Raw genomic sequence first — 12,316 nt, 5'->3', positions numbered from 1 at the left:
TTTTTTTTTTTATCAGCATTACTGTAATTATCACTCGGTCACAGTAAATCAATTCCACTTGGTCTCTTTAACCAAAGCATTACCAAAATTGAGGAAATGCATACAAAAACACTAATTCAGTGTTACATCTCAAAGCAAAATGGTAGGGCAGGATAAACCGTCTAAATGAGGAAAAGCAATCCATTTAGAATGGCTTAGCATCACCACCAGAGATCTCCCGAGGTAAAAGCATGAATTAAAGCTCCAACTGGAGCCAGAGGGATTTTTAAATTGTAATCTTTGTCAGCATACCTGAACTTCAGGGCTAAAAATACATCCAAGTTATTGGCAAACTCCCACAAAAAAACAAACAACCTTAGATTTAAACTACGTAGGCATCCCCAATGCACATTTAATACCAGACATACTTCAGATATCCAAAACTGGTCATGGCGACCTGCAGGCTCTCTCACGAGTTGCATTTTACATGGAGTGCCTTCTCTACACTTTCAATCTGCCCATAGAAATGAAGTGTCCACCCTCGTCACATCTGTTTCTCAGGTTCTGATCTCCTCTGCACAGAGATGGCCTGCATGTCACACCTCCTTTTCACACAAGCTTGTCATGGCTTTCATTTGCACAGGTGGATCTCAGATCTTTATATTTGTGCAGTGGATAACCACCTTGTGGAGATGGTGGGTGTACAGATTTCTGATCAGGATTGATCCCAGCTCCTTGTGAGGGCCCCACCAGCTAAGAATAATTGGACAAAAAATAAATAAATTTCACCTGACACTTCAGATGCTCAGATTTTATTTTGATACTATTTATTCATAAAAAACTATAAATACTGTATTTTCTTAAAAAAATATTTCTATGCAATTTAAAGTAGAGCAGCAGTCAATTGTGGGCTAAATATTAAAAATTTACACTCTACGACTTGAGCCCGAGAAAACTGGATCATGTCAATTTTTAGTCCATGTGAAACGGAGGGAAAAGCTTCTCTTCTGCTATTTTTTCAATTTTTTTTGCATTTAAAATTCAAAGCACAGCTACAGTTCAGTGCAAGTCCATCAAACACCAGAGTTCAGAGGACTGAAATGAGTCAGTTAAGGCGGCAGCAGTTCAGAAGGCAGTTTAAGTAGAAGATTATACACCTTTTACCAGTAGGGGGAGACGTTCCCAATCTTGCTCCACTGCTGGAGCTGGCGTAATAGGAATTCCGAGGCAGCACGGGACCCAACCAGGGGCTCCAGCTTCTTCAACTTGTTTCCTGCTTTACCTAGAGCCTGACCCACAGGATTCACTTTCCGGACATTCCGAGTGCAGTTAGCTTCTGGAACAGAGCCTGCCCACACCACTTTGAAATTCTGCCCAGCGTTATTGTCCCAAAAGATCTGCTGGCCAGCGGAGAAGGCAATGCAGAACTCAATGCGTTCTTTGGGGTTCAGATCTGGCAAAGCAATATCAAAAGTGAAGGTGTCGGTATCGGCCCCACCGTAGCCATGGTGCATGTAAACACAAGGGATGTCACGGAAGCTGCCCCAAGAGTCAAAGGTGATGCGAATGAAGACGGCCTTCTCAAAGCACATGTTGAGTACTTTCACTGTGCCGTTGATGGAGCGCTCGTGAATTGAGCAGCTCTCTAAGCCAACACAATTCTGGTGCAACCGGCTACGGAAGGCCACATAATCAGCAGAGGGAGGAGAAAATCCAAGAATAAGGGTCTTTGGTGGCTTCTCTACGAGGTCCTGCTTGTGGTCATCTAGCCAAAAATCTGATGGAGACAGTGGCAAGTCAAACCGGTCCTCCTCCTTCTCCGAGTAGAAGCGTACTGCTGTCAGAGAGAGCCCCTTGGAGTCGGCAAAGACCACCCTCTTCTTCTTAGAGTTCTCATTTTCAGGTGCTTTCTGATGGTCCTCCCATGATAAAGACTCCGGTGGCTGCTGGTTCACTTTGGGGTTCAGGCAGGGTCGCAGCGGTTTCAACGAAGGGACCCCCATTCCTCGCAGCTCTTCATAAGAGCTGAAGAAACGGCAAAAGGGAGGGGACTGGCTCAGGCAGAGCCGCATGGCCAAATCCACGGGCATCACGGGTGAGGAGATGGGACGACCACCAAACACTTGCAGGACCCTGTTTTAAGAGAGAAGTAGGTGGTTAGTGCGAGGAACACTGCAGAGAAGTAGAGCTCTCAACACACACTCAACTAGGCTGAAATGAACCAAGCTGCACATCTTTTAAAAGAGAAAAGGCAATTCCACAGAGAGGTCATAGGTGATTAAGTAGTGGGTTAGGTAAGACTAACCCAGGAACCTATGGTATGCCAGTACACCTTGAGGGTACTGTACTGGGGACAAGGCCAAGATGAGACACAAACTCCATCCAAAAGGCATCTCAACCTAGAATCAAACCAAAGGCCAAGCAGCCATTGGGCAGCATCAATAATGCAGGCACATTCTGAGACTTGCAGCCTCGATAGCGTTCGACTCCATGCACTGGTCACTTTTAGCAATGAGACCTACGCTGTGAACTTGAACGGAATTAAAACGTACCAACAAAAATACATAGCATTTTTGGAATAGCTTCAGACCCATAATAGAATTTGTCTTTTTACAGAAGCTCATTAAATAGAAAAACATGCGTGGTCTGAACACCCAAATAACGAAAAAGACTTCCGACTTGGCTGTCAGAGTGAGGCATCATGCAGGCGTAATGCTGTTGGTATGAAGGAGCCCAAGTAGTGCTTAACACACATCTGAGTAATTCACTTGTTAGGATTTTGAAATTTTATTGCTTATTTTTGGCTTGGACATGTGCAGAGGAGAGATGCGGGGTATATTGGGAGAAGCATGCCAAGGTTACAGCTGCCAGAGAAGAGGAAGACCCAAGAGAAGGTTTATGGATGTGGCGAGAGGACATGCAGGTGATGAGTGTAACAGAACAAGATGCAGAGGACAGGAAGATATGGAAGAAGATGATCTGCTGTGGTGACCCCAAACGGGAGCAGCCGAAAGAAGATTGCTTATTTTAGACTTAAAGATGTATGCGATTTTTAAATTGCTCCTTATTAGCAATAAGATTTAAATGACAAAAACCAGCAGTCCTCCATTTAGCATGTTTCCATTTACACCTGTGTATTCACACCACACTATTTGGTCTAATTAAATTAAGGGTGCTTTCACACCTATAGTTCGATTGCTTTAGTCTGCACCAGTCAGAAAAATGTTACAATGTAGTAAACAGACGTGGGTACGGTTTGCTTTCACATATGCCGAGTTCTAAACAAACCAAAATAGACTGCGAAGCCCATCGACACCGGGGAAACTTCTCTCTCTTTTCCAGAACTTCCCGTCTTGCCAAGTGCATCACGCACTTCTATATACTTCGCCCAAAGTTTGTCTTAATACGGCATTGTTCAACTGTCCGAGGATATCGTTTCTCCCTTAGCTGCTTACTGAACAGCGCGTAAATGCAGCCGTTTTTATGCGCCGTGGACAGTTGCTTTTGGATATACTCATCCGACCATATATCTACGAGGCACTTATTCTTCAGCACTCCATGTTTCTCCGCGGTTTGATTTCAATCGCGAGTCGATAGCTTGAAAAATTTAATGGTGTCAACAGGAAGTGAAAAGAATTTTACCCACAACCCCGTATCTTATACCCAAAGTGCATTAAACTATACCATTTCGTCAGATTTGGTTTGGTTGCTTTCACACCAGACGAACCGTACCAAAGTAGAGCAGATAAAGCGGTCTGAGACCACCCCTTCAGGCAGGTTTCGGATCGATTAATTTGGTGCGCACCAAAGTACCGAGATAGCATTCATATCAACGCAAATGAACCGAACCAAGGGACCAAACACATTTGGTGCGCACCAAATGCTGTAGGTGTGAAAGCACCCTAAAAATACTGGGTTGGAACAAAAACTTGCAGCCACTGCCACCCACCTGAACCGAGTTTGCCCACCCCTGGTCTAGCCTCATGAATTTGACCATAACCACGTTGACAGACCAGAGTATTAACATTATATACAATTACTTTAATATGGTCAGGCAGCTTCAGGAACTTGAAGAGCCGATTCATTTACTTGCCTGCAGCCCAAAGGACAATTGTAATGCTTTATGTTCAGGCTGCTTAAATCAAATCAGTGCAGCGTTTTCAAAACACGGCAGCAAGGATCACAACTGGAACAAAGAACTCCGGCTCTTAAATCACTTCACCGTTTTCTAGTTACACCTACAATCAATTTTGTAATTGTTACATGTGCTTTTGGAGGGTGGCTGTTGTTGGTTACTCCTTGAGCTTCAATAAAAGTTCACATTTCACCTTGAGGCAAATAAAATACCTTCTTTCTAAAGTCAAATAGTGCAGCTTCCCCTTACCGTACAGAACACACCCCTCTACTCCAGGGGGACATTAAAATGCAGGTCTCCTCAATATTCCAAGGATAAATCAAACTAACGTAGGGGTGCAGCCTTGAGCTATAGGGCCTAGCAATATTAGAGAAGGCCCATTGGTTTTAGGATTTAATTCAAGGCTAAAAGGCCCATTACCATCTCATAGCAAACTCCTGCTAGAGCTGCTGCCAGTGATTTACAGTGCTCTTTCAAGGTTTTCATTTAGTTACATAAACGAGAGGTTTACCTTATGAGTTGCATTCAATTAGACCGAAGAGAAAGAATGTGCATCAGACTACTTTTAAAAGTCAGATATTTCAATCCATTGTCGGCGTCTGTGATAGCAAGAGGTCTGCCTCTTTGCATTGTTACATAATGGTCCTTTATTCAACTTCATCCCTCAGGATTTAAATAGTTGGGCAACAATAAGCCCCATCGGAAACAATTCAAGATGGATCTTGAATAACTTTGAAGATAATGAGAGGTTTAAAAAGTTGTTCATCAAGGTTCCCTTAATATATTTTGGTTGAAGACCTATAGTACTAGGGTGTTGTACCGTGTTAGCCATTATGAACGTAGAGAAAAGCCAAGCAAAATGACATTTTATTGGCTAACTAAAAAGATTACAATATGCAAGCTTTCGTGGCAACTCAGGCCGCTTCTTCGGGCAAGATGTAATATAATACAGAAACTGAGGTTGAAGACCTAAAAACAATTACCTATAGTAATATGGGGGGTGGAAGGGAAAAAAAAGGGGGCACATGTACTCATTTATACTTCTGAGAAGATCTTATAAGCTTCCATTGTTTCATTTGGTTTGAGTATTCAAACATCTCATTCTATGTTATATTAGGGTAGATGTGCTTAATAAACTGAATTGAGTTTACTAACCAAACTAGAACAAAAATTTCAACCACCTCAATATAAAAATAGATTTTAAAATCTGAAAAAAAAAAGCTACAAAAGCTTAAGCTGTAACAAAGGTTTACCCCGAAGGCCAACTGCTTCATTCTAATTTGGCCATGCATTTTACATCAGGAGCCTCAACCTAAACTAATCCCCCAAACATGCAGAATTTAACTGGCCACTTTAAAATGGGTTGCTTTGCAGTCCCGGCACCATAGAACAGAAAAGTGCTTGTGCTTCCTCCCTGGATACCACGGTGCGCATGTTAAGTCAGCCGAGGACTCCAAACTGGCCCCATACGAGTTAGTGTGGCCCAAGATGGCAGTGTGAGGGGAGATTCCTACCTCACACCCCTAATAATCCCTGTAAGGTTATTCATTCATTAAATGGGTGGGTCTTTCCAATGAAACCCTTTCATCACTGCAGTGCAAAGGAGCAGAAGAAAAAAAACACAAACACAAAATGTAGCAAAGTACAGCGTAGATTCTATGGTAACAGAAAATCACTGCAGAGGCATCCATGTTGGGCTTTATTGTCGCAGGCAGAGTGCAAAACAGAAATCTCCAAAACCATCCCCCCACCGCAAGAAACTTGACAAATGCGTCCCAACTGGCCTAACAAGCTTTCTGGTTGATCCACTCCACTATAAAATGCACAAGTTTCTACAAAAATCTACTCCGTCCCACCCAAAACATTTCAATGAGTGATTGTGTGACTACACACTAAAAAACAAACTGCAAATAAAGACTCCAAAGTCTTCTAGCTAGCAGCAGCTTTGCCAGCAATACAAAAGGTGAAAAGCCAAAGCCGCAGATCCACACCCTAGGAAACAATGGGAAGCATGCTGACCCCGTTAACTGCACAGCACCTAAGGGGTGGTCACGTCAAATATCCACCAACTGTAAGGTTTTCCCACAGCCCAGTGGGCCATTTACACCCCCTAGAATTCATCCTTTAGTACGAGGAATTGTCATGCAGAAGCAACAAACATGACACGTTCTCACTTCAATTACACAGGACTGCCAAGACCCATGAGGCCAGAGGATTTAGATGGCCGCAAAGACTCCCATTGGTGTCCAGTTTAAGGTGACTTACAAAACAGGAATGGTTATTCTTTCTGGAGCTGCCTTCATCTACCAGTAAGTCAGTAGTGAGAAAGGAGCACCTAATTTTAGAGGACTGGCTTAAAGAGAAGTTCTAAATGGGAGGAACATTGCATATCACTTGTAACTTTACACAAGCATCACTCCAAAAGCAGTGTTCTTCAAATCAGAATACACTTACTTGATTAAACCTTTCAGCTGAACCATTGTCACATTGCCAACATTAAATTTCCACACAATCACTCCTTTTCTGTCATTTCTTCTTTTGGCACACTTGGGATTTTTTAAGTTACACAATAGAGGACAAGTCAAAGAAACACAACTGTTGAGATCACATGTAAAGACTACAAACAAGCTAGAATCTACATGTTTAAGTAGATCTTTATGTGAGAAGACAATTTTCACCAGTCATTCCTGTCATTAAATCCACTACATCTACTTGGATTCCCAGCAACATGGAGGGAGCAACCACACTAATGGAGATACCAGCCCACCACAAGTCAGAGAAGGACAGACAGACAGACAGACAGACAGACAGACAGACAGACAGACAGACAGACAGAGAGAGAGAGAGAGAGAGAGAGAGAGAGAGAATGAATTCTGGATGAGGACAGACCATCCATCTCAATGCACAGATTTCAAAACTTTGCAACATAAAAACTCTTACCTGCAATTTTAAATTCACAAAAACACCCACACTCTATAAAAACTCTAATGCAGTTTGGGTTTTGTTGGGACAGAAAACCTGCGGTGGCTGGCACCCTGCTCAGGGTTTGTTTCCTGCCTTGCACCCTGTGTTGGCTGGGATTGGCTCCAGCAGACCAACCCCCATGACCCTGTAGTTGGGATGGAGCGGGTTGGATAATGGATGGATGGGACAGAAAGCCTACAAAATACATGCAAGAATCACAAATTACCCTGAACTTCATGACTTTAGGGGTGAAAACTGGGGTACCTAGGCAAAACAAGACACACAACCATGTGACCAGGCTAGAATTTGAACCCAGTATTCAGCACTACACTACCATGCTGATCAGTCTTAGTTCAGAGTAAGGAGACTCACACACACTGTTCTACAAGGTGACCCAAAGCACTGAACGAGGGGGTCTTTCAAACACTAATATCTGCCACAACTCTCCTGGAAGCAGAGCAAGCACCCCTCTGTATATAACTTTTCAGCGTCAAATCACAGATTTTCAAATTTACACCAGTGACTAGTATAGTGTTAGGCTAAAGTTAAGGATAACATCAAAAGGAAGGAATTTCAAATTTGTGGGGGGAAAAAAAGGCAACAAACAAAGTCTGCAAGGGAGTCAGGCATTGAACCCAAATCCCGGACCTACCACAATACATTGTAATGCCTTCATTTCCTTTACCTTAAATTACTTGACTCACTTGTCCAATGCAGGTCGGCAAACCTTTATGTCCAAGCAAAGAGGCAGCAGACAGTTTGGTGACCAAAACACACACCTCAGCATAAGTGACATAAGTGAGGAAACCTGGAGGACTGGATGACCCGGTATATGCTGCGATGGATTTTACTTGAAACACACACGGCTAATAAATTAAGCACATTTGCTTTCTGGAAAGTTTGATAAATCAGTACATTAAACATCCGGATGGTAATTCATATAATTCATTAGGTTACAAGCTTAGGAGATGGCTATTTCTTACAGTGGACACTAGATCTGGAAAGACCAGAGACATGGAGAAGTGTAAAGCCAAAAATATTTGCTAATCAGTGTGCAACTAGGGGTTTAGAGCTTTTCTGGCATTGACGACCTATCCACTGAGAAGGCATCTTAATCTTATGCAGGGTTTGTAGCACATAAGGCAGCCCACATAGGGTTGGAATAAAAGCCCACGTAGATATCAGAGGAAGGGGTCTACTTCTCAATGGCAGTGCCCAGGCTGGAATTCAAAAACCACAGCTCTGGAATTAGGAGGCAGTAACTCTTACCATTAAACCACTGCCTTATCTGACAGCAAAAAAAAACCACATGCATTAGCTTAAGGTGTAGACATGAAAAGCACTATACAATAGATGGACCCATGAGTAAGCTTAACACTGGAAATCTGAGATGTTTGGCGACACAGTGGGATAGACATTAGCTTCACAATTCTCTGAAAAGGTTCCTAAAATGATAAAATAATCGTTATATTACAGTACAGCAGGCTACTGGTAGATCAAGAAAAACTGAACTTAGCCTATGCGATTATACATGCAGAGGGGAGAGGAAAGACGGGGGAAAAAACCAACACCACACTAAGGGGTATTTCAGAGCCCCTTTCTGTTTACCATCATTTATGGAGCTTTTCACAGATCAATATTGATGGCTTTGGGAACTAAAAATAGTTCCCTATTGAACGGCCGTTTAAGAATCTCTCTAGCAGGTTACATTTTAAATGTAGTCACCTGAGGGGAATGTGAACGTTTTGCCCCTGTAGGCTTCTGACTCCTGGTTTTTCTCCTGCTTCCTTTCAGACGTACAGGTTAGCCGACCCGACCACTGTAACTGTCCCAGTGGGAACGAAGTGTGGGCGTGCCCTGCACTGGCCTGGCGCCTTCATGCACTGTTCAGTCTTTCTGATCAACGCAGGAGACAGATGGGAGATATACCTGTGGGCGATTTTCTTTTTTTAAATAGTAAATGTTTTCCAAATCGATCGCCAACGAATTCATCTGTTGTCAGGGTAGTTCGGAAATGATATAAATCTGTTACACTTTTTTTTCCTGCATGCGAACACACCACACTGAGATGACACAGGAGACCAGCGGCTGTTAAAAGTACACCTATAGCGATATCGGGGCGGCCAGAAAACGCTTTAGATTGTTGGAAAATTGTCGAAACCTGGACAGGACACCAGCCAGTACATGAGGGCTAATAACGTCTCAGATGATCGCAGCACTGCGAAATATTGGACTACAAGATATACCATCCGAAGACCCATCAACAGCTGCATTATGGGGTTGGAGCTCAAGCACATCTGTTTTAAAGGAATGAACACGTTTACACTTATTACTTAAGACACCTTCTTTAAACAGTTGCTCAAGGTCTCATCAGGATCTTAATTTCAACTTTGAATAAAAAGGTCATTTAACAAACCCACGATGATCAATCAATGCCCAATGGTGTAAAAATCATTTAAGTGTAAATTGCCCAACTGCGGAGGTGAAAAAAGTTCCAGCGATTGCAAATACACGTTACTATTCAAGCATGAAAGCATCTTTTAGCAATCAAAAAATACAAACTTGACTTTACCACGAAGTCCGAGCCGCCTACCGTAATGTACAATCAGAAGATAGTGTTAGATGGGCACATTAAAACGCGTTAATTCACTGGTCAACCATAATCTACAGACAACGCCGTTTATCAAAAGCCGCTCAATGAAATAAAGTAGTAAAATCTTTGCAAATCAGGGTCAAATACACAATCATGTATAAGGGAACAAAGTTCTGATGAAAGCAAATAATTACGGGGGTAAATTATTAACTGCCTTTTTAATTTCGTGGTCTAGTAGCGGACTAAATCTTCCGATACGTTAAAAATGCGTTTTAAATTTCCGAAGTCAAACCGAAATGAAGCATTTTGCCATTCCTTCATTCGATACCTATAAACAAACCTAAATTAAAAACCATGCACATATGGGGGGTTTTCGGGGGCGAACCAGCCGATAGATGTTTGCTGCTTCCATCTTACTGGCAAGGTGTGCCTCCTGCCATGGATTGAAACGTGAAATTGCATCATCCAAGGCACTTTTGGGTAATTTGAAATTAAATGATGGTAAAAATACCTGCACACCATTGACACTTCAATATTAAGTTACAAACTTAATCACACTGCGCTATGGATCGCTATGAGGGGAGGGAGGGGATGAAATTAAACTGGAAGGCTTAATTGATGCAGACAAAGCGTCTGGACGACAGGGAGACAACCAAACAGGACACCGTTTTGGCGTCACTTGTCCTCGTGTATTTTTAAACTCTCCACGACTTTAGATCGGTATACGCATTTGATCAAATGTCCCAAGTGCATTTCCAATTTTACACTACAGACTACACAATATATACTACATAAAAATCACCTCGCTTTATAGGGCACAACACGACCCCGACTTGGTGCAATTACTTTTGAAAACGAATGAGTGGTCATCGATTCAATTTACTGTTTTTCCAGAAGAGTTCAAGCCCCAAAGGAAGTCATTTTACATCTGCCAATAGCGCCATGAACATTGTTACTGCATTACAAATCAAAAACAGTATAGCGGTTTGGAAACGAAATATACATTACTACTTGGTCCGGTGCGAGTGTGCATGCACAGAAATGAACGGACGTCCCGTACGCCGTATATGCAATACAACCGATACTGTCAGGACACGTTCAAAATCCCCACCACCTTGTACTTAAAATGTGTTAAAATTAATACCTGGACAACATGCTGATATGAACGCAGAATATATTTTTTTCCCCCGTTTAGCTCACTTTTTCATTTTTGGTCGGAGGAATGACGAAGCCCATCACTGATCACAAAGCAAAAACAAAAAGTGGAGGGCTGACAGCACACCAAACAACACTCACGGACACAGTCATGCCTGGCCTATTTCCTCCACTCAATGCGTGCGTTAGATTAATTCATGGCAATACCACGATGTTTCTGCCTGGCTGTAGCAACACTGCCGTTTAATTGCTGTAAACTCGGGCATAAGGCGTTTCCATATAAGAATAGTAATCGGTGATTACAAAATGGTAACCTTTTTCTATTAACCCATCATGCAAGCATCACTAACTTTCGTAAACTGCTAGTGTTCTTAGAGAACTACTGATGGACATCTTCTTACTGCCACTTTGTTGACAAAGAGTGCAATAAATTAACGAGGATCGCAGCGCTTCTTAAGCTCAAGCGTGATGTATTATGCTATTGTAAAACATTTTATTTAAGCGGAATTCCATTCGGGTATGCAGAGCCTCACTTCACCAATAGCATGACGACCGTTTCTGAAATTTTTCGCCCAGTGCCCATTATTTGGGTTTCCCGTGCCTAACACTTAATTCTAGCGCTGCGCCTCGCGCTCGACCGCGTGAGTAGTTTTTATTCTAGCACCATTTAACGTGATGTTCAAAAAGTCTTATACAACCGACGTATCTGGCAAGTTAGACAAATGCAAGTTATCCGTTTTCCCCGACGCTACTTACTTTGTACAGTTCATCTCTTCTCAGACTAAAATCAACGGAGGAGAACCAGTCGGGTTGCTGCGTAAGTTCAACAGCGCCTCGGTTAAACCGGGGCAAGGAGCAGAAGTAGGAACACTTCCACCTCAATTACGACTTCTTTAATCCAATGAAACACCTCGTGACGTTAATCCCCCTCCCCACTTAAATTATAACTAGTTACCGTCTTCAATACTACCTACACCCGAGGCGCTCGCTATTCCAAGTTACCTTATTAAGGTAAGTACCTAGCGGCGCCTTTTGACTACTTACTCTCGCTTGCAGAGAGACAGTTATCCGATATTTATAGATGCATGCTGTAGAATGCTGCCAGTCACGTCTAAAGGAACAGTGCCTTAGACCGTGAGATCTCCTAATCGCCTCCCCAGCTGTGAGAAGTGTATGAGTAAGAGTACGCAAACGAGAGTAAATGAAAGAAGCCACCGGCCGTTCATTCAGCTGTGAGCCACGTGTACTCGCCGTGTGAGCCAATCAGTATGCGATTAAGACATCGGCTCCTCCAATCTGGTTACACCAAGCCACGCCTCTCCGGTGTGATCTGCGAGTGACTAGACAAGCGGCGTGGGGGGTTGTGATCAATGGCGCCCCCCGACTTGTACACCCAGATCTTTATTACACTGTGAAGCGATACTGACTCGCTAGTAGTGAGAGACTGGGGTAAGCACTTCATCAGCTTTGGCCATTATGTGAACTTTGAT

General features: G+C 42.8%; 1 protein-coding gene across 1 annotated transcript; it reads right to left on the bottom strand.

The window, feature by feature from the left end:
* Window positions 1-784: 784 nt before the first annotated feature.
* Window positions 785-11,864, bottom strand: LOC120538942 (protein phosphatase 1 regulatory subunit 3C-B-like). The gene is made up of 2 exons (XM_039768570.1): window positions 11,583-11,864; window positions 785-2,112 (listed from the first exon to the last, which is right to left on the bottom strand). The coding sequence occupies exons 1-2, from the start codon at window positions 11,594-11,596 to the stop codon at window positions 1,140-1,142; spliced, it is 987 nt and encodes a 328-aa protein (XP_039624504.1). The 5' UTR covers window positions 11,597-11,864; the 3' UTR covers window positions 785-1,139.
* Between the last annotated feature and the right edge of the window lie 452 nt (window positions 11,865-12,316).

The sequence above is a fragment of the Polypterus senegalus genome, chromosome 11 (genome assembly GCF_016835505.1).
Source record: "Polypterus senegalus isolate Bchr_013 chromosome 11, ASM1683550v1, whole genome shotgun sequence".
Lineage (NCBI taxonomy): Eukaryota > Metazoa > Chordata > Cladistia > Polypteriformes > Polypteridae > Polypterus > Polypterus senegalus.
The sequence above is the reverse complement of the archived record's forward strand: the minus strand, read 5'-3'. Positions and strand labels throughout refer to the sequence as shown.